This window comes from Pongo pygmaeus, chromosome 20 (assembly GCF_028885625.2).
Source record: "Pongo pygmaeus isolate AG05252 chromosome 20, NHGRI_mPonPyg2-v2.0_pri, whole genome shotgun sequence".
NCBI classification, from domain to species: domain Eukaryota; kingdom Metazoa; phylum Chordata; class Mammalia; order Primates; family Hominidae; genus Pongo; species Pongo pygmaeus.
In genome coordinates, this window is record NC_072393.2 from 7437457 (window position 1) to 7459848 (window position 22392).

The 22392-nt window shown below is 55.3% G+C and overlaps 1 protein-coding gene across 3 annotated transcripts in view; it reads left to right on the top strand.

The window, feature by feature from the left end:
* The window catches only part of LOC129020824 (rho guanine nucleotide exchange factor 18), a 74014-nt gene extending 53756 nt beyond the window's left edge, over positions 1-20258 (top strand). For all 3 annotated transcript variants that reach the window (XM_054465667.2, XM_063658012.1, XM_054465665.2), the window contains 14 exons: positions 1192-1440; positions 4107-4183; positions 6283-6461; positions 7646-7737; positions 9900-10082; positions 11558-11695; positions 12300-12430; positions 14674-14730; positions 14821-14868; positions 14964-15434; positions 16537-16843; positions 17639-17764; positions 17880-18069; positions 18296-20258. In XM_054465667.2, the coding sequence (XP_054321642.2) occupies positions 1192-1440; positions 4107-4183; positions 6283-6461; positions 7646-7737; positions 9900-10082; positions 11558-11695; positions 12300-12430; positions 14674-14730; positions 14821-14868; positions 14964-15434; positions 16537-16843; positions 17639-17764; positions 17880-18052 (2231 nt within the window). In that variant the 3' untranslated portion in view covers positions 18053-18069; positions 18296-20258. The remainder of the gene's footprint in view (positions 1-1191; positions 1441-4106; positions 4184-6282; positions 6462-7645; positions 7738-9899; positions 10083-11557; positions 11696-12299; positions 12431-14673; positions 14731-14820; positions 14869-14963; positions 15435-16536; positions 16844-17638; positions 17765-17879; positions 18070-18295) is intronic.
* Positions 20259-22392: the final 2134 nt, after the last annotated feature.

A 22392-nucleotide genomic window follows, 5' to 3' on the forward strand; every position in this document is an offset into this window, starting at 1 on the left:
GCAGTCCAGCCGGGAGTTCTGGGAGCCAGGGCCATGCTGACCACAGCTCTTGCTTCACCAGTGAATTCAGGCTGTGAGAGGATAAACAAGCTTCCCCGCTATAAAAGCCACATCCTTGGAGTAGGAGGAGCCAGATCCCAGTCACAACAGGAGGTGGAGGGAGTCTTTTTATTTTTTTTAATTAATTAATTTATTTATTTATTTATTTTAAGACAGCAATAAGACACTCTTATTGCCCAGGCTAGAGTGCAGTGGGATGATCTTAGCTCACTGCAACCTCTGCCTCCCGGGTTCAAGTGATTCTCCTGCCTCAGCCTCCCAAGTAGCTGGGATTACAGGCATGTGCCACCACGCCCGGCTAATTTTTATATTTTTAGTAGAGACGAGGTTTCTCCATGTTGGCCAGGCTGGTCTTGAACTCCTGACCTCAGGTGATCTGCCCGCCTCGGCCTCCCAGAGTGCTGGGATTACAGGCATGAGCCACCGCGCCCAGCTGGGAGTCTTTTATGAAGGGATTGGGACAGAGGAGAGTTTGTTTACCAAGCAGTAGACGGCAGAGCTAGTCATGGCAGTTTTGCCACTTGAATTGCTCTTCTGCATTCGATAGACGCTCTACCTAGGTAAAAACTAAACTCTGGGCCAGGCGTGGTGGCTTATACCTGTAATCCCAGCACTTTAGGAGGCCAAGGCAGGCGGATCACTTGAGGTCAGGAGTTTGAGACCAGCCTGGCCAACATAGAGAAACCCTGTCTCTACTAAAAATAGCAAAAAAAAGTAGCTGGGCATGGTGGCGGGTGCCTGAATCCCAGCTACTCAGGAGACTGAGGCAGGAGAATCACTTGAACCTGGGAGACAGGTTGCAGTGAGCTGAGATTACGCCATTGTACTCCAGCCTGGGTAACAGAGCCAGACTCCGTTCCCCTCCACTCCCCCCCAAAAAACACTAAACTCTGACATGCTGCATTTATTTTGGAGAACTATTTGCATCTCAGGAGATTACAGTTGGGAAGTGATCTTGAGGGTCTTCTGAGTGGTGGCCTTGGAGAACACACCTCATAGATCCCACACACCCATACATAGTGAGTGTGTCCACACACCTCATAGATCCCACATGTCCATACATAGTGAGTGTGTCCACTTCTGTTGTGTTAAAGTGGGAAAGAAAGACGCTAACTCTGCTATGTGTGGCAGCTGGCACTGAGGACTATGAAGACCTGACCCAGGCCTTGAACCTCATCAGAGATATCATCTCACAAGTGGATGCCAAGGTCAGCGAGTATGAGAAGGGCCAGCGCCTCAGGGAGATCGCAGGGAAGATGGACCTGAAGTCCTCCAGCAAACTCAAGAACGGGCTCACCTTCCGCAAGGAAGACATGCTTCAGCGGCAGCTTCACCTGGAGGGCATGCTATGCTGGAAGACCACATCAGGGCGCTTGAAAGGTAAAGGCCTGCCCCTGGCCACCTCTAGTGGGTGCCATCTTGGATCAGTGGGCACTGTCTTGGAGTTGTGGGCACTGTCTTAGATTAGTGGCACCATCTTGTATCAGTGGGTACCATCTTGGAGAGGTGGTCATCATCTTGGATTGGTGGGTACTCTCTTGATTGGTGGCACTATCCTGTATCAGTGGGTACCATTTTGGAGTGTTGGTTGCCATTTTTTATTGGTGGGTGCCATGTTGGATTGGTGGCACTATATTGGCTTGGTAGGTGCTATCTTGGGTTGGTAGCACCATCTTGGGAGTTGTGGGTGCCCTCTTAGAGTGATGGGTGCCATCTTGGATCAGTGGGCATCATCTTGGATTGGTGGGTGCCATATTGGATTAGCAGCACCATCTTGGAGTGGTGGCACCATATTGGATTGGTGGGTGCCATCTTGGATCAGTGGCACCATCTTGGGAGTTGTGCGCACCCTCTTGGAGTGGTGGGTGCCATCTTGGATTGGTAGCATGGTCTTGGGAATGGTAGTACCATCTTGGATCAGTGGCACCATCTTGGGTGCCCTCTTGAATCAGTGGGCACCATTTGAGTTGGTGGGTGCCATTTTGGATTGGTGGCACACTCTTGGGAATGATGGCACCATCTTAGATCAGTGGGTGCCATCTTGGATCGGTGGCATAGTCTTGGAAGTAGTGACATCATCCTGGATCAGTGAGTACCATCTTGGATCACTGAGCATCATCCTGGAGTGGTGGCATCATCTTGATCAGTGGGCTCACTCTTGGATCAGTGGCCACCATGTTGATTGGTGGGTGCCATCTCGGACTGGTGGCATGGTCTTGGGAGTGGTGGCATCATCTCGGATCAGTGGGTGCCCTCTTGGATCAGTGGGCACAATCTTGGTTTGGTGGGTGTCAACTGACACAGAGCCACTGAAGTCTGGCTACTTCATGGCTGAAGGGAGGTTATGAGCTGAGTCAGGATGAGCGAGGCAGCTGGGGTGTAGCATAAAAGAGGTGGTCGTATCACCATCCTCCTCCTCTGGTCTTTGGAAGGGTGCAGTACAAATCAGGAGGGCATGCTGAGTCATTGACTTCCAAATGGATACCCAGGGCATTGGTGACACATCGTGACACCCCAGGTTTCGGCCCAGAATTCCGAACACGCTCAGCTGCCCATCTGGGCAGTCATGGGCCAGCCTGCCTGCCATGGGCCCAGCCACTGAGAGGCCCCCATGTGGGTAGAGAATACTCCCAGGACTGCTGATCAGTGTCCCCAAGCATCCCACTCGCTGCCCAGGGTGTGCTCCAAGCCCTACTTTCAAGACCCATGTTGCAGTTCAGACCAGAGAGCGCTCAGGATTCGTCCCTGGGTTTCCTGTTCATTTTTGGAGCCTCTAGAAACATCCCAAGCTATCTATTCACATCAGCATCTTTAAGGGTCTTGAGGGAGTCATTGAGGTGGCCAAATGACAGCATTTGCCCACTCATCATTTGAGTAGGCGTGTATTTCGCAGACAGGTTTAGCGCCTTCTGCCTGCCAGGCACCGAGTTGGCTGGTAGGAATACACCCCACCGGGCAAGACCTGGCGCCTAGCCTTTTAAGGCATCGGTCACTGGGGCTGAAAGAGAGAAACAAGCAAACAAATGGAAAAACTAGTTAGAAGTCCAGCAGATGCTTTAAGGAAGCCAGCACGCTGCAGTGTGAGAGAATTAGCAAAGGCGTATCTGACTTAGACAGGGGTGTTGGAAGCAGCTCCCCAAAAGTGGCATTGCCCTTGAAATGCAGCTCAGGATTTGCATCTATGTGCAGGAAGCCTTACAGCACGAGATGTTCATACAGGGACAAGGCACCGAGGGGGACTGAGGGGCACGAGGGGACTGAGACCACCCCTGGCCTGCATCGCTGCAGTGGCTTGGGTCCTGGTGACCCAGGAGCAGGGAGAACAGAGAGCTCCGTTCACATCTGAGACATCAGAGGGAGAGTTGCTGTATTAGTCCGTGTTCATGCTGCTGATAAAGACACACCTGAGACTGGGCAACTTACCAAAGAAAGAGGTTTAATGGACTTAAACAGTTCCACCTGTGGGGGAAGGCCTCACAATCATGGCAGAAGGCAGGAGGAGCAAGTCACGTCTTACATGGATGGCAGCAGGCAAAGAGAGAGGGAGCTTGTGCAGGGAAATCCCCCCTTATAAACTGTCAGCTCTTGTGAGACTCATTCATTATCATGAGAATGGCATGGAAAAGATCTGCCCCCATGATTCAATTATCTCTCACCAGGTCCCTCTTACAGCATGTGGGAATTCAAGATGAGATGTGGGTGGGGACGCTGCCAAACCATATCAGACTCTCAAAGGTCAGACCCAGCAGGTGTTGTTACAGCAAAGAGAACTGCCGGGCACAGTGGCCTGACACGGGCGGGAGCCCTGGTTTGAGCTCTGGACACAGAAGGGACTTAGAGGAGGCTCCAGCTGCTCATTGGTGCTGAAGGTTGAGACCTGGAAAGGTGACGGGGGCGTGCAGGCAAGGCAGAAAGGAAACTTCTGGGCCCAGGCAGAAGCATCACGCTGCTTACACCTTCCTGGGAGGTGGCATCCGCGGGGGTGGCCAGCAAGACCTCCTGGCCATGGGACCTTTAAGATGCCTCCTTCCATGCTGTTTTCCCAGATGTCCTGGCCGTCCTGCTGACCGACGTACTTTTGCTGCTACAAGAAAAAGATCAGAAATACGTCTTTGCTTCTGTGGTATGTATCCTGTCTCTTCAGACGAAGGGTTGGCTGGGTGCTGTGGCTCACGTCTATAATCCCAGCACTTTGGGAGGCCGAGGTGGGCGGATCACTTGAGCTCAGGAGTTGAAGTCCAGCCTGGCCAACATGGTGAAACCTCACCTCTAATAAAAATACAAAAATTAGCCGGGCATGGTGGCCCATGTCTGTAGTCCCAGCTACTCAGGAGGCTGAGGCAGGATAATCACCTGAACCCAGGAGGCGAAGGTTGCAGTGAGCTGAGATTGTGCCACTGCTCTCCAGCGAGATTGCGCCGCTGCTCTCCAGCCTGGGCAACAGAGCGAGACTCTGTCTCAAAACAAACAAACAAACAAACAAACAAAAAAAACAGACGAAGGGCCCTGCTTGCTGTGACCTTGTTGGGAGGTTGGCTGAAACTGCCCATGGAAGGTACACCTGTGAGTTTCCTAGGCCCACGTAGCTGGGATTACAGGCGCCCGTCACCATGCCTGGCTAATTTTTTGTATTTTTAGTAGAGACGGCGTTTCACCACGTTGGCCAGGCTGGTCTCCATCTCCTAACCTCAAGTGATCCTCCTGCCTTGGCCTCCCAAAGTGATGGGATTACAGTTGTGCACCACCGCACCCAGCTGCTGGTGTGTTCTTAACCAGTGTATTTGTTTGCTGAGGCTGCTGTAAACAAAGTACCATGGACTGGGTGGTTTAGACCACATGAATTTATTGTCTCACGTTTCTGCGGGCTGAAAGTCCAAGATGAAGTTATCAGCAGGGTTGGTTTCTTCTGAGGCCCCTTGTAGACAGCCATCTGCTCGTCTGTTCTCTGTGTCCTCGAGTGGCCATCCCTCTGTGTGTGCCTCTGTGCTAATCTCCTCTTGTTAGAAGGATGCCAGTCAGATTGGATTTGGGCCCGCGCCCATATGATCTCATTTTGCCATAATCATCTCTCTCTTTTTTTTTTTTTTTTTGAGACAGAGTCTCGCTCTGTCACCCAGGCTGGAGTGTGCAATGACACAATCTCGACTCACTGCAACCTCCACCTCCCGAGTTCAAGTGATTCTCTTGCCTCAGCCTCCTGAGTAGCTGGGATTACAGGTTCCCGCCGCCACACCCGGCTACTTTTTGTATTTTTAGTAGAGACGGGGCTTCACCATGTTGGCCAGGCTGGTCTTGAACTCCTGACCTTAAGTGATCTGCATGCCTCCGCCTTCCAAAGTGCTGGGATTACAGGAGTAAGCCACCACACCCGGACCTTAATCACCTCTTTAAAGGCCCCATCTCCAAAGACAGCCACATTCCGAAGTACTGGGGGTCAGGACTTCATATGAATTTGTGGGGAACACAGTGTAGCCCACTCTAGCCAGTTAAAATGTGCATTTTGCTGGTCTGTGGAAGCATTGTCTCTTTAAGGATGCGTGACAGACTAGAAATACTGGTGGCTCTGGGTGGCCTGAGGCACAAGACAGAGATGGGTTTATTTGTTGTTATATACTACATACTGTTGTATCTTTTGAGCTTTGTCGTGTGTATGTGCATTGCTGACTATTTTTTAAAAATTTTTAAGCTGATGAAATTGACACATTATCGGGATACTAAGGAGCAAGATGGCTCACTCCTGTCATCTCAGCACTTTGGGAGGCCGAGGTAGGAGGATCACTTGAGCCTAGGAGTTCAAGACCAGCCTGGGCAACATAGTGAGATCCCACCTCTACAAAAAATACAGAAATTAGCTGGGCCTGGCGGCACATGCCTATAATCCCAGTTACTCAGGAGGCTGAGGTGGGAGGATCACTTGAGCCCAGGAGGTCAAGGCTGCAGGGAGCAATGATTGCACCACTGCACTACAGCCTGGGTGACAGAGCAAGACCTGGCCTCCAAGATAGTAAAAAAAAAAAAAAAAAAAAAAAAGGATTCTAGGATTTCATTGCAATAGTGTCTTTTTCTCCCCCAGATGGCAAAATATTTCCGCTCTGAATTGTTTGAAAAGAAACGAGGAGCGTGACCCCCACTCTTAGTTCCCCTCACCAGGCCCTTGACCTCGCTGCTGTTTGGGTGCAGTTGGGTAAAGGGTGACCTCCCCAATGCCCTCTACCCATGCAGGACTCAAAGCCACCCGTCATCTCGTTACAAAAGCTCATCGTGAGGGAAGTGGCCAACGAGGAGAAAGCGATGTTTCTGATCAGCGCCTCCTTGCAGGGGCCGGAGATGTATGAAATCTATACGAGCTCCAAAGAGGACAGGAACGCCTGGATGGCCCACATCCGAAGGGCTGTGGAGAGGTGAGGAGGGCCTGGAGGGTCTCCCCACCCGCTGCGTTCCTTCCGCTGATTGGTCCACCCTTGGCTTCGACGATTGGCCATCGGCTATGACCTTGAACTCCCTCATCCCAGCTTGGGACCCATGACGCCATTCCAGCTCCTTCTGATGACTCAACCTGTTGGATGTTGAGGCCAACGGGCCTGGAAAGGCAGCTGTAACCTGGGCCTTTCTGCGTGCGTGGGCCACTGCACCTGCCATGGCGGGCTTTCTGCATTCTAGGGCCAGATTTGTTGGAGCAGGGCATGGCATCTTGTCCTTCCTCCTTGGGCTGAGCACCCCTCAGGGCCCAGAACCAGCTGGCTTCCCCTCCCTCTCTTTATTTTTTATTTTTTTGAGACAGAGTCTTGCTTTGTCACCCAGGCTGGAGTGCGGTGATGCAATCTCAGCTCACTGCAGCCTCCGCCTCCCAGGTTCAAGCGATTCTCCTGCCTCAGCCTCCCGAGTGGCTGGGATTACAGGCATGAGCCACTGCGCCCAGCCTATTTTGTTTTGTTTTGTGTTTTAGAGTCTTGCTCTGTCACCCAGGCTGGAGTGTGCTGGCACAGTCATAGCTTACTGCAACCCAAACTCCTGGGCTCAAGCCATCGTACCCCCTGGGCCTCCCAAGTAGCTGGAACTACAGGCACACACCACCACACCCAGCTAGATTTTTAATTTTTGTAGAGATGGGGCCTCACTGTGTTGCCCAGGCTGATCTTGAACTCCTGGCCTCAAGCCATCCTCCTGCCTTGGCCTCCCAAAGTGTTGGGATTACAGGCGTGAGCCACCATGCCCATCCACTCCCTCTCTTGATTCCTGGAGGATTCCTGGTGCCTTAGCCTGGTTCAGACTCCCCCATCCACAGTAGCTGTAGCTCTGTGGGGCTTGCAGCCATCCACCTGCACCTGGCAGGTCCCCTGGACTCCTCCTCCAAGTCACAGGCAGGCTCGTAAAGCCTCTTCCTGGTTATGCCCTGGCGCTTTGGGGCCGGATGAATGTCAGTGGCTCTCTCTCTTCTCCTCCTCGTCCTCCTGCACCACGAACGAGCTAAATCACTCCCAAAGTCAGAGACGGTCATGGCGGCTGGTTCTGCAGAACCAGCGTCTGTGCCAGAGGCCGGCCTGCCTGGGAAGCGCAGTTACCCACCCGACTCCCCTCCCTGCAGCTGTCCTGATGAGGAGGAGGGGCCCTTCAGCCTGCCCGAAGAGGAAAGGAAGGTGGTTGAGGCCCGCGCCACAAGACTCCAGGACTTTCAAGGTGAGGGGGAGACGGCGTTGTGGGCACACCCCTTGTATGGTGAGCCCTGGGCCCCCCATCGGGACTGGCCACAGAGGGCGAACTGCCCCCCAGGTGACCCGGTGTTTTCCCGTGGGCTGTGCCATGTCCTGCAGCTCTGTGAAGCATTAGAACGGGGCTGTGCCATGACATAGCGATCTCCAGAGGTCACTTAGCCCTTCAGGGGTATGTGGGAGAGGGAGGGAGGAGAGCTCAGGGGCCCTGAGCCCCTTCCAGAGCCGACCGCACAGCCACACATGCCGCCACCACCCCATCCTCGTGCAGCCAGGAGCTCGACAGGGCATCCCAGTCCCATACAAAGGAATAGCACAGGGCCCCCACAGCCTCCTTCCAGAGCTTCCTCCTCCCTGTTTGTTTAATTACACTATTGAGATGTAATTCACACACCATACCACTCACCCTCCCAAACATTGGGTTCAGTGGCATTTTAGTGCATTTCCAATTATGCAGCCAGAATCATGTTAACTTTAGAACATTCCACCACCCCAGAAAGAAGCCCCATCCCCCTTAACAGTCACTCCCCACCCCGTGCCCCAACCCTGGCAGCAGGAATCTACTTCCTGTCCCTGTGGATTGGCCTGTCCTGGACATGCCACATAAATGGAGTCACACACCACACGGCCTTTTGGGTCTGGCTTCTCTCGCTGGGTGTGATGTTAAGGTTCATCCACATTCAGTGAGCACTTTGTCAAGAACAATTCCTGGTACCCTGTAGCCTGTAGTAAGCTACCTTCTTCCCTTTCACTGTCTGTATTTTTTTTTATTTTATCTTTTTTTTTTTTAAACGGAGCCTTGCTCTGTCGCCAGGCTGGAGTGCAGTGGTGTGATCTCGGCTTGCTACAAGCTCTGCCTCTCAGGTCCAAGGGATTCTCCTGCCTCAGCCTCCCGAGTAGCTGGGACTACAGGCGTGCGCCACCACGCCCCACTAATTTTTGTGTTTTTAGTAGAGATGGGGTTTCACCATGTTGACCAGGATGGTCTCGATCTCTTGACCTCGTGATCTGCCTGCCTCGGCCTCCCAAAGTGCTGGGATTACAGGTGTGAGCCACCACTCCCGGCCCTATATTATTCATTTCTAAATTGGATAATACTAAAACAATAAGTGGCCTGGTATGGTGGCTCATGCCTGTAATCCCAGCACTTTGGGAGGCTGAGGCAGATGGATCACTGGAAGCCAAGAGTTTGAGACCAGACTGGACAACATGGCGAAACCCCGTCTCTACAAAAAATTTAAAAATTAGGCTGAGTGCGGTGGCTCACGCCTGTAATCCCAGCACTTTGGGAGGCTGAAGCGGGTGGATCACTTGAGATCAGGATTTTGAGACCAGCCTAGCCAAGATGGCAAAACCCCGTTTCTACTAAAAATACAAAAAATTAGCCAGGCATGGTGGTGCATGCCTGTGGTCCCAGCTACTCGGGAGGCTGAGGCAGGAGAATCACTTGAACCCGAGAGGTGGTGGTTGCAGTGAGCCGAGATCATGCCACTGCATTCCAGCCTGGGCGACAGAGCGAGACTCCTTCTCAAAAGAAGAAGGAAGGAAAGAAAGAAAGGGAGGACAGAAAATTCAGTTTTCTAAGGCTCTAAGTTGGTCCCAGACTAATAAATGGGCCTGATACAGTCCTCATTCACACCCTACTGTGTTTGATTTTATTTTATTTCTTTTAGAGACAGGATCTTGCTTTGTTGGCCAGGCTAGAGTGCAGTAGTGCAGTCATAGCTCACTGCAGCCTTGAACTCCTGGGCTCAAGCGATCCTCCTGCCTCATTTCCCAGGCATGCACCACCACAACCAGCTAATTTTTTATTTGTAGAGACAGTCTCATTACGTTGCCCAGGCTGGTCTCGAACTCCAGGCCGCAAGAGTCCTCCTACCTTGACCTCCCTAAGTACTGGGATCGCGGGCCTGAGCCACCACAGCTCACCTGATTTCTACAACGAGGGGGAAAATAATCAGAGGACAAGGCCATGCCCTCCCCTACTTCCCAGGAATGTAGGACACAAGGGGGCAGCCTACCTCAGGGCAGGGCCAGCGGGAGTCCTCATCCTTAGGCCAGTCCCTGGGGCTCAGACAATTCCAGGGAAGGCCGACCCGGCTGACTGCCACCTCCACCATCACTCTGCAGAGCGGTTGAGCATGAAAGACCAGCTGATCGCGCAGAGCCTCCTGGAGAAACAGCAGATCTACCTGGAGATGGCCGAGATGGGCGGCCTCGAAGACCTGCCCCAGCCCCGAGGCCTATTCCGTGGAGGGGACCCATCCGAGACCCTGCAGGGGGGGCTAATTCTCCAGTCGGCCATGAGCGAGAGTAAGTTGGCTGCCCACACCTCAAGGGTGCAGTCTTGCCTGGGTGGGCTCCTCAGGGGACCCCAGGCCAGGCTCACGGCTCATTATGGCCGACACGGCACCCTGTCCAGGACAGGCTTCTATCTGGGGGGACCCAGGAGCAGCACTGACCCCCCACTGGTGCCTGCCAGAGCCAGAAGGGCCTTAGACATAATCTAGGCCAAACCCCTCCTTGTAGACATAAAGCACTTTCTCCTCATCCAACAACCGCTCTGATGCTCCCTGCATGCAGAGGCTGTAAGCCGGGCCGTGGGGAGGATCTGAAGTTGACTGAGACTGGTTCTCTACCCACCAGAGGTTCCTCTTCTTCCTGGGAGGTGGGTCCTTGGTGATATCCCCAGAAAAACACACGCACACTCCCTCAGTGGGTCCCCAGCACAGCTCCAACACAGCCGCCAGGCCCCTGGGCTGGCCGCTTGGGCAGGCAGTCAGCGCCCAGTCTGCCCTTTCTTTTTTTCTTTTTTTCTTTTTGACATGGAGTCTCGCTTTGTCACCCAGGCTAGAGTGCAGTGGCGTGATCTCGGCTCACTGCAACCTCCACCTCCTGGGTTCAAGTGATTCTCCTGCCTCAGCCTCCTGGGTAGCTGGGATTACAGGCACCCGCCACCACACCCAGCTAATTTTTGTATTTTTAGTAGAGATTGGGTTTCACCATGTTGGCCAGGCTGGTCTCGAACTCCTGACCTCAGATGATCCACTCTCCTCTGCCTCCCAAGGTGCTGGGATTGTAGGCGTGAGCCACCGCGCCCTGCCTCAATCTGCTCTTTCAACAGTGAGGGAAGCCAACGCAGCCCCTGCCTTCCAGAGCCTTTCCGCAGAATAAGAAGGCAGAGACGGGGGTCAGTCTTTCTCCCTCCAGCCCCACTGACATCCTTCCACCCGGCTCCAACGGCCATTGTTCTTGGCCCCATGGGGACACTCTCATATCCCGCACCTTGGGCTGGAATGTTCTTGTCCCCACCTCTGTGCCTGGCCACGGCCTGTTGGTCCTAGAGGGCTTTCTGTGGACAGCCCTTCCCCACAAGGTCACTCTCCCGTATGGCCATTGTCACACAATCAGTGTATGGTCATTGTCATATAACACACCAAGTGTTTCCTGCTGGCCCTGGGCAGGGCCACATCCAGCATTCGCCAGCCCCTGGCCCGGGGCGGCCTGGTGGAAGGACCTGCAGGAGCCTGTACCCGCCCTCCCCATGGCTGCCCCACAGCCCTGTCCTCCCACTTAGACGTGGATTGGCCTGTCCTGGTGGTCATACCTAAAGTAAGGGTGTGCACAGGGACAGTGGGGCTGAAATCCCATGGCAGACAGTGGGGGGCAGGCGGTCACCACCCCAGTGAGTCCCTCCATCCACCCCAGTCTCGCTGCCCCATCACTCCATATTCCCCCAGCACACTTCCGCAGGGCGACCCGTGCCTCCTGTCCCCTTCCTTCCACAGTCGAGGGCATCCAGAGCCTGATCTGCAGGCGGCTGGGCAGCGCCAACGGCCAGGCGGAAGACAGAGGCAGCTCCACAGGCCCGCCCAGGAGGGCTGAGACCTTCGCGGGCTACGACTGCACAAACAGCCCCACCAAGGGTAAGAGTGGGGCCGTCTCCCCTCCTGCCCCCAGCACCACCCCTCAGGATGCACATTAGCTTGTGTAGGGTTTCCTGGAACCTTCTTTTTTGTTGTTGTTGAGACAGAGTCTCGCTCTGTCGCCCGGGCTGGAGTGCAGTGGTACAATCTCGGCTCTCTGCAACCTCCGCCTCTCAGGTTCAAGCGATTCTCCCGCCTCAGCCTCCCAAGTAGCTGGGACTACAAGCACACACCACCACACCCAGCTACTTTTTGTATTTTTAGTAGAGATGGGGCTTTGCCACGTTGGCCAGGCTGGTCTCGAACTCCTGACCTCAGGTGATCCGCGCACCTCAGCCTCCGAAAGTGCTGGGATTGCAGGCATGAGCCACTGCGCCCAGCCGGTTTTCTGGAACCTTCTGAAACCCTCCAGACATTGTTGGTTGTGTTGTGATAGCAGCACCCAGACCAGCCCGCCCCTCTCCAGCAGGCATCTGTGCTGCAGATGCCACCATTCGGGCCCAGCCTGGGTTTCCTACCTGGGCAGGGGCTAGGGGTGGACTGGGAAGCTTCCCCTTCCCCATGGGATGGCAGCATCCTCACGCCCCTGGCTTGGGGTTCTCAGATGGCAGTTTCAAGAAGAAAGTCAGCAGCACCGACCCCAGGCCCCGAGACTGGCGAGGCCCCCCAAACAGCCTGGACTTGAAGCTCAGTGACAGTGACATTCCTGGGAGCTCCGAGGAATCGCCGCAGGTGGTACGTGGATATCCATTTGCTCGGTACAGTCTGAGTCATCATAAGGATTCATGCGTGTGAGCAGCTTCTGCTGGGGTTGTCCAGTTTTAGTCTTATCAGCATCGACAAGCGTTGTTCATTTTGTGGTGAATAACAGTATCTCAGCCCAGATTAACGCGCTGGCAGGTGATTTCTTCCTGCAGCCTCCCGGGAAAAGCAAGAGGTCCCCAAGAGGAAGGCTGGGGAGGGGACAGGCTCAGGGCACTCACCATGGCTTCATCAACAGGCGAGTAACCCCCTACAGGGACCACCAGCTTTCAGCCGGAGCAGATGTGGTGGCGCCTACCAGATGCCAGATCTCCCCGGCTGTTCCTTTGCCTTTGAATCAGAAGGCCAAGTGCCTACTCAGCCCTGCCCAGGTTAGGGGTCAGAGGCCAATGCCAGCTGCCTCTGGTCAGCTCTGAGGCTTGGACTTGCCCCTGTGGCCAGAGCTGGCACACAGGCCTTATAGCCAAGCCCACTCTACCTCCAGGTGGCCCCAGCCCCTCGTTTTCCAAACACCGAGATTTGCACAAGTCAGATGACCAGCAGGGACTGTGTTCCCAGTCATGACCCGGTCCTGGGTCCTTCCTGTTATCCACACTAAGGGATGTATTTTCAATAATAAGCAGGGGCCAGGTGCAGTGCCTCACACCCATAATCCCAGTGTTTTGGGAGACCGAGATGGGAGGATCACTTTTTTTTTTTTTTTTTTTTTTTTTTTTTTTTTTGGAGACAAGGTCTCACTCTGTCACCCAGGCTGGAGGGCAGTGGCGTGATCACAGCTCACGCAGCCTCTAACTCCTAGGCTCAAACAATCCTCCCACCTCAGCCTCCCAAGTAGCTGAGACTACAGGTGCACGCCCCCACACCTGACTAATTTTTTAAATTTTTATAGATACAGGGTCTCACTATGTTGCCCAGGCTGGTTTCCAACTCCTGGGCTCAAGCAGTCCTCCTGCCTTGGCCTCCCAAAGTGTTGGGATTACAGGTAAGGCCGCCATACCTGGCCTTGGGAGGATCACTTGAGGCCACGAGTTTGAGACCAGCCTGGGCAACATAGCAAGACCACATGTCGACAAAATATTTTTAAAATAGCTGATCCTTTGGCTGGGTGCAGTGGCTCATGCCTATAATCCCAGCACTTCAGGAGGCCGACTCGGTTGGATCACTTGAGTCCAGGGTTTGAGACCAGCCTGGCCAACATGGTGAAACCCTATCTCTACTAAAAATATAAAAATTAGCTGGGCATGGTGGTAGATACCTGTAATCCCAGCTACTCAGGAGGCTAAGGTGGGAGAATCGCTTGAACCCAGGAGGTGGAGGTTGCAGTGAGCCGAGACTGCGCCACTGCACTCCAGCCTGGGCGACCGAGCAAGACTTTGTTTCAAAAAAGTTAAAAATAGCTGCTAGGCGTGGTGGCTCACGCCTGTAATCCCAGCACTGTGGGAAGCCAAGGCAGGTGGATCACCTGAGGTCAGGAATTCGAGACCAGCCTGACTAACATGGTGAAGCCCCGCCTCTACTAAAAATACAAAATTAGCTGGGCGTGGTGGCACACTGGAGTAATCCCAGCTATTTGGGAGGCTGAGGCAAGAGAATCACTTGAACCAGGGAGGTGGTGGTTTCAGTGAGCCGAGATCGATCGTGCCATTGCACTCCAGCCTGGGCAAAGAGCAAAACTCCATCTCAAAAAAAAAAAAATTAAAAATAGCTGATCCTGGTGGTGCGCACCTGTAGTCCCAGCTACTCAGGAGGCCGAGGTGAGAGAATCAGGCCACTACACTCTAGAGCAAGACCCTGTCTCAAAAAAAAAAAAAAAAAGAAGAAGAAACCGGGCATGGTGGCTCATGCCTGTAATCCCAGCACTTTGGGAGGCCAAGGCGGGCGGATCACCTGAGGTCAGGAGTTTGAGACCAGCCTGGCTAACATGGTGAAACCCCGTCTCTGCTAAAAATACACAAAATTAGCCAGGCGTGGAGGCTCGAGCTTATAATCCCAATTACTCGGGAGGTTGAAGCAGGAGAATTGCTTGAACCCAGGAGCTGGAGAGTGCAGTGAGCCGAGATTGCTCCACTATACTCCAGCTTAGGCAACAAGAGCAGAATTCCGTCTCAAAAAAAAAAAGTAAGAAAAAAAAGAAGATGAAGAAGAAGAAGCAGGCTTGGGTCTAGTCGGATGGGTCTTGAGCCGCTCTCTCTGGTTTGACGGTGTCCTCTTCCCAGGTGGAGGCGCGAGGCACGGAATCTGATCTCCGTCTGCCCACCGTCCTGGAGTCGGAGGTAGGCGCCCGCGGGTCTCCATCTCCCCAGGGCCTTGCGCATGTGGCCTCAGCCGGATAACCAGCATCAATCTCCCTCTCCTCTACGCAGCTTGTCCAGCGGATCCAGACACTGTCCCAGCTGCTCCTGAACCTTCAGGTACAGGGGCGGGGCGGGGCCGGCCACGCGTGCCCTTTCCTGGTTGGCTGGGGCGCGGGTGCGGCTCTCACCCGCCTGGCCCTGGCCCTCTGCAGGCGGTAATCACCCACCAGGACAGTTATGTGGAGACGCAGCGGGCTGCCATCCAGGAGCGCGAGAAGCTGTTCCGGCTGCAGTCGACACGTGGGAACCTGCTGCTGGAGCAGGAGCGGCAACGCAACTTCGAGAAGCAGCGGGAGGAGCGCGCGGCCGTGGAGAAGCTGCAGAGCCAGCTGCGGCAGGAGCAGCAGCGCTGGGAGCGCGAGCGCCAGTGGCAGCAACAGGAGCTGGAGCGTGCGGGCGTGCGGCTGCAGGAGCGCGAGGGCGAGGCGCGGCAGCTACGCGAGCGGCTGGAGCAGGAGCGGGCCGAGCTGGAGCGCCAGCGCCAGGCCTACCAGCACGACCTGGAGCGGCTGCGCGAGGCCCAGCGTGCCGTGGAGCGCGAGCGGGAGCGCCTGGAGCTGCTGCGCCGCCTCAAGAAGCAGAACACCGCGCCAGGCGCGCTGCCGCCCGACACACTGGCCGAGGTGAGCGCGCAGCAGCCAGTGTGCGCAGGTGTGGGGTGACCGGTTTGCACGTGCATTTGCACGAGTGCATGCAGGTAACAGGGTTCGCGGGTGCATGCGTGCAGGAGTGTAAGAGCAAACGGCACGAGATACCCTTGCATTAACAGCTCATGCCGCAATGCAGAACCTTTCTCAGAGCTGGCTAAATGCTTAACAGAACGCTGTTGCTCAAAACATTCCATAAATGTTAGAAACTTCTTAAAAAAAAAATGCACTCCTGTAATCCCAGCACTTTGGGTGGTGAAGGCGGGCGGATTGCTTGAGCGCAGGAGTTCCAGGCCAGCCTAGGTAACATGGCGAAACTCCATCTCTACAAAAAAATACAAAAATGAGCTAGGCATGGTGGCATGCATCTGTGGTCCCCACTACTTGGAATGCTGAGGTGGGAGGATCACTTGAGCCCGGGAGAATGAGGTTGCCATGAGCCGTGATCACGCCACTGCACTCCAGCCTGGGCAACAGAATGAGACCCTGTCTCAAAAAAAAAAAAAAAAAAAAACGAAGCTGGGTGCCATGGTGTGCACCCTAGCTACTCGGGAGGCTGAGGCCGGAGGATTGCTTGAGGCTAGGTATTTGAGACCAGCCTGGGCCACGGAGTGAGACCTCGTCTCTAAAAAAAAAAAAAAAATACAAAAATTAGCAGGGCATGGTGGCACATACCTGTAATCCTAGCTACTTGGGAGGCTGAGGCAGGAGGATCATTTGAGCCCAAGAGGCTCAAGAGCTATGATTGTGCCACTGCACTCTAGCCTGGGTGACAGCGCAAGACCGTGTCTCTGAAAACAAATCTATAAACCATGGGTTCTGTGAACAGATGTGGACACAAGTATGTGAGATGTTTGTGTATGAGTGTGTGACAGTATGGGTGCCACTGAGTGTCACCACAAGTATGCACATTTAGCAGGGGTTGGGGACAGGCAATGACTGGCAGCTCCTTCAGGCTGCACCTGGCTCTGTCCAGAACAGGCGAGGTTGAGGGTCTCCTGTGCACAACCCTTGGGGGCTCTCCAGAGGCCACACAGCAGGAACCTTGCATTGGATGTATCTGCTGTTGTCCCCCCAGGCCCAGCCCCCAAGCCACCCTCCCAGCTTCAACGGGGAAGGGCTGGAGGGGCCTCGGGTGAGCATGCTGCTGTCCGGCGTGGGGCCAGAGTATGCAGAGCGCCCCGAGGTGGCTCGCCGGGACAGCGCCCCCACCGAGAGCCGGCTGGCCAAGAGCGATGTGCCCATTCAGCTGCTCAGCGCCACCAACCAGTTCCAGAGGCAGGCGGCCGTGCAGCAGCAGATCCCCACCAAGCTGGCGGCCTCCACCAAGGGTGGCAAGGACAAGGGCGGCAAGAGCAGGGGCTCTCAGCGCTGGGAGAGCTCAGGTGAGCCGGCCCTGCCCCTTCGCCTGGGCCTGGAAGGTGCAACTGGTCAGGCTCTAGGGGCTCACTGGGAGCCAGGAAATTCGGGACACCTGTGCCATCCTCTGGAGAGGAAAACCAGAAGGCACAGCTGGCATCGTGGCTGAGGCCACCCCACACAGGGCTGTGTTTGGTCTCCAGCCCAAAACTGAGATGATCCACCCTGTGTCTTCCCCACCTCAACCCTCAAAACAGTGGGATGGGGACCAGGAGCCTTAGAAAGGAACATGGGCAAGAAGGCAGAGATCCCTGGCCACCTGGGATCAGCACAGCCGGGACAGGGACAGGTGCAGGCGCCTCTGCTCATCGTCCCGGTTCCACAGAGCCGTTCCATAGAGCGGGACACGGAGCCCAGAGCAGCCCCAGTGTTTCCACGGAGGATGCCCAGGGGCTCCTCTGGCACGAGAGCCAGCCCTGCTCCTCTGGGGGACGCCTCCCTGGGGGACAACCAGGGATGTTCTGGGATGTTCTCTGAAGATTAAGGGTGTGTCCTGTGGTCACTAGGGCCTGTGCTATTTCCACAGGAGGCTCGGCCTCCTCTCCAGATGCCGGGTGACTCTGCAGGTCCTTCCGCAGCGAGGTTGGGGCCGTTCTCCCTGAATCTGGGGCTTAGTGTCTGAGCAGCTCAGGTCATGGGATCCAGGCTGCCCGTGGGAAGTGTCAGGTGGGGGTGGCCAGGCCCCTCTGCTCTCGGAGGCTGCCCTGGGGGGTGGGGACAGCTGGCCAGCCTGGAGCTGGCCCAAGCACCTTCTCTTCCAGTGTCCTTCGACCTGAAGCAGCAGCTGCTGCTCAACAAGCTCATGGGGAAAGATGAGAGCACCTCACGGAACCGCCGCTCGCTGAGCCCTATCCTGCCCAGCAGACACAGCCCTGCGCCCCCACCAGGTGAGCCCCCACCCCCTGACATGAGCCCAGTCCCAGGGCAGCGGGGCTGCGGCACCACTTGGCAGCTGCGGCACCACCCGGCAACTGCTCAGTCTGAACCCTCTCTCTGTTCCAGACCCTGGCTTCCCCACCCCAAGCCCACCGCCAGCTGACAGCCCCTCCGAGGGCTTCTCTCTCAAGGCCGGGGGCACAGCCCTCCTGCCCGGGCCCCCAGCTCCCTCGCCACTGCCAGCCACACCACTCAGCGCCAAGGAGGACGCCAGCAAAGAAGACGTCATCTTCTTCTAAAAGGGCCATGACTCAAGGTGCAAGGCCCCTCCCTGCCCTGCCTACCCTTCCTGCTTTCTGGGGACCCCCATGGGGTCACCATGTCCACCCAGCTGTCCCCTCCTCTTCCCTAGCAAACCACTGATGACCGCCTGGCAGGGGCCGGCCTGTCGGTGCTCTGGGCCTCGCAGCTGTTTCTGTAGGATTAGCGGTGGTGCCTGGGTCACTTTCTGAATCTCTTTTTTTTTTTTTTTTTTCAAAAAGGAAAGTTTTTAATGGAAAGTTGAGCCAGAACTAAACCAGGGAGCTGTCTGAAATCATAGCACCCCATCCAGGTGGCGGGGAGATCAACTCCAAGCTGTTTTTCCGAGGCAGTGAGGAACGGTGCCGGCTCTGCACGGAGCTGAGGACAGAACAGACCTTGCTTTGAGAAGGAGCTGCCGGCCGGGGCCACGCTCCACAGCCGCCGCGAGACAGTGGAGCCAAGGGTTAGGGCACCAGGAGGGGCCAGGTGGCGTTGGCAGCATCTGTCCCCAGAATCAGGCAGAATCCACTTCCCAAACAGAGCCCCACGCAGGTTCACCATGAACCTCAGCGCCAGGGAATGAGCCAGGCACAGGGGCATGGGCAGAGAGGGCCAGGGGGCAGGGCCCACTGAGGGAACGTCAGTGCATCAGTGGCCCTCCAGTCAGGTTCTATGGGTTTGGAAGCCCATTGTGAAAGGGGTTGACCTTTGCCCCTTTTTACTTGGCATTGGTTTTGAAACCAGCTGTTTCCCAAACTCTGCTTCCCGAGGGCACCCGTTGCTGTTCACACGCTCAGCCTGTCTGGGGGACCGGGCCTCTAGCTTCAGCCAGGGCGGGTACACACCCCAGGCGCAGGGTCCTCAGCCCCCGGGAAATGAGCTCCCGGGGCTGGCGTCCCGCCTTCCAGGCGGGGGCTGACACATCACAGACTGTGGAGAGCGCCGTGTCCCAGGGCATGCAGAGGAAGCACCTAGAGGCGTTGCAGCAAGTGGACAAGTGGCCGCTGTGCGGGCCCCTCGCTTGTAGTGAGCTGTTGTAGCTCATGGTCCCTCCCCTGGAGGAGTGGAGGAAGGAGGTGTTGGGTAGTGTCAAAGGTGCTGGGACATCCCAGGGTGGTGAGATCCATCCATGATCTGGCTCCGGTGGAGAAAGGGCACATGTCAAGCCTTGTTCTGCACCCCAAGCATTGGTGGCAGGACTGGGTCCTGGCTGATCGTCCTTGTTCCCAGTGGGGTACACGTGAGCCCCTGCCAGGGCCAAGTCCTTCACCCGAACCCAGGGTCCTGGGAACCGCAGATCCCGGGGCGATTCAGCCGTTCTCCCACTGCGCTGGCAGAGGCACTCCTGTGACGCTGAATACAGTGAATGGGGACATTCCCGCCACTCGGGGACAGACGGGCACAGGGGAGGAGAAACTCCATCAGGAAGTGCTCCCCTGGGCAGAGGCGCCCACTGGGTGCTGTGGGCTCAGGAGGGGGGGTGGGGCAGGAGCTGGGGGCAGGGCAGGAGCTGGTGCCAACCGAGAACCAGAGCCCCACAGCCATACAGCCCATCGGTGACAAGGTCCTGAGAACACAGTGAGTGGCCAGGTGTCCCCAGGCTCCTGGCCCCTCTGACGACCGCAACTCTGCCCAGCCTGGTCCTTGGCCATCAGCGACGCTGTCCGCCCCCCCGTCAGATCCCATGTTTATCATCAGTGTTTTGTATTTTTGTACTGAGTATCGGAGCACTTTACAAAAGCTGACTGTACATTCCTGTTCTGTTGTGGAGAGAACATTCCCAGACCCTGGCACCCTCCTGAGCCGGCGTGCGCCAGTCCAGCCCTCCGAGATGCCACAATTCCCTGGATGGGGGAGAAGTTCAAGGAATTTCTGCTCGGCCACGCGGTGGGAACCCCGCGTCCCCACCACATGGCTGAGGGGTCTCAGTAGTGCTAGGCATCGGGCGGCGGCGCCGACAGCCCTTCCTTCGCCAGTGCCCCTCGGCCACTCCTGGGTTGGAGCCCGATTTTATTTGTAAAGTTGACAGTCGAGCAAATGTTCGTATTTTCGTGGGATCTGCACACGTCTTTGTCAGTTGTGATCGTGATCTTAGTCACCTGCTAATTATTTTTACAATGATTACATTTCCTCACCGCGGGATATTTCTGACCCGTTTTAGAACTTAAGACCTGATTCTAGCAATAAACGTGTCCAAGATGAGCGGTGACTGGTGTGCATGTTCTTGGAGGTTTTGTTTGAGGATTTTCTTCTGCCCAAATGTCACTGCAGGCGTAGCGGGTTCTGGTGGGGGCTCCCCATGGCTCCTGCACCTCAGCTCGCCCCCCTGCCCTCCGTGTCCTGCTTAACACTCTGAAGACCCCTTCAGGTCCAGTCCCCAGGAGTTGCTGGGGTTTTTTTTTGTTTGTTTCTGTTTTTTTTGGTTTGTTTGTTTGTTTGTTTGAGACGGAGTCTCGCTCTGTCGCCTAGGCCGGAGACCAGTGGCAGGATCTCAGCTCACTGCAACCTCTGCCTCCCGGGTTCAAGCACTTCTCCTGCCTCAGCCTCCTGAGTAGCTGGGATTACAGGTGCCCACCACCACGCCCAGCTAATTTTTGTATTTTTTTAGTAGACATGGGCTTTCACCATGTTGGCGAGGCTGTTCTCGAACTCCTGACCTCAAGTGATCCGCCCGCCTCAGCCTCCCAAAGTGCTGGGATTATGGGCACGGGGCAGGAGTGGGGCGTGGAGGTGCCTGTGGAGGGTCCTGCCCACTGGGTACACTTCAGGCTTTTGTGGCGCCTCCACAAAAATCTTTTTGCTTTTAATCCAAAATAACCGCAAAGGGTGTAACTTTCAGTTCCTCCATCTGGTGTGAGAGGCAGCTTGGCTGTGAGTGTGAAATCATCATTTCCACCTGGTCTGAGTCCCAGTCCAGTGAGGCGAGGACACTGCTGTTTCAACAGAGGGTTTCCCGTCACGAGGGGCCTAGGTGTAAAGTCGATCACTAGGTCACTAGGAAGCGCAGAAAGGGAACTCTCGGGCAGCACTGTCCGCCAGGGAGATGATGCAGGCCACGTGTGGGATTTTTCATTTTTAGTAGCCATATTAAAAAAGTAAAAGGAGGGCCGGGCACAGTGGCTCATCCCTGTAATCCCAGCATTTTGGGGAGGCGGGGGCTGAGGCAGGAGGATCGCTTGAGCCCAGGAGTTCGAGACCAGCCTGGGCAACATAGTGAAACCCCTTCACAAAAAAATTTAAAAATTAGCCAGGTTGGCCGGGCGTGGTGGCTCACGCCTGTAATCCCAGCACTTTGGGAGGCCAAGGCGGGCAGATCACGAGGTCAGGAGATCGAGACCATCCCGGCTAACATGGTGAAACCCCGTCTCTACTAAAAACACAAAAATCAGCCGGGCGTGGTGGCAAACGCCTGTAATCCCAGCTACTCTGGGGGCTGAGGCAAGAGAATCGGTTGAACCCGGAGGCGGAGGTTGCAGTGAGCTGAGATTGTACCATTGCACTCCAGCCTGGGGGACAAGAGTGAGACTTCGTCTCAAAAAAAAAAAAAAGAAAAAAAGGATGAAATTAATTTATTATATATATATATTTTTTTTTTGACATGGAGTCTTGCTCTGTCACCCAGGCTGGAGTGCAGTGGCACGCTATCTTGACTCACTGCAACCTCCGCCACCCAGGTTCAAGTGATTGTCCTGCCTCAGCCTCCCGAGTAGCTGGAATTACAGGCGCCCACCATCATGCCCGGCTAATTTTTGCATTTTTGAAGAGATGGTGTTTCACCATGTTGACCAGGCTGGTCTTGAACTCCTGACCTCAGGTGATCCACCTGTCTCGGCCTCCCAAAGTGCTGGGATTACAGGCGTGAGCCACCAGGCCTGGTCTATTTTTTCTTCATTGTGGTCAAATGCACACAACATAAAACTGGCCAGTAGCTATTCTCCTGATGGTGGACATTGGAGTGTGTGTGTCTGTGTGTGTGTCCCCCTATCCTCTGATTTGCTCTACCCAACCCCAGCCATCCTCTGACCTTTGCCTAGCTGACCTCTCCCCTGGGATGCCCCCAGCCTTCCTCAGCACATCTTACGGGCCCTGGGGGGCTTGGAGGCACCCTAAAATGAGATGTTCTGCAAAGAGGGCCTGTAGTGGCTGGGCACGGTGGCCCACGCCTGTAATCCCAGCACTTTGGGAGGCCGAAGCGGGTGAATCACTTGAGCCCAGGAGTTCAAGACCAGCCTGGGCAACATGGTGAAACCCCGTTTCTACTAAAAATACAAAATTAGCCAGGCATGGTTGCACACGCCTGTAGTCCCAACTACTCAGGAGGCTGAGGCAGAGAACT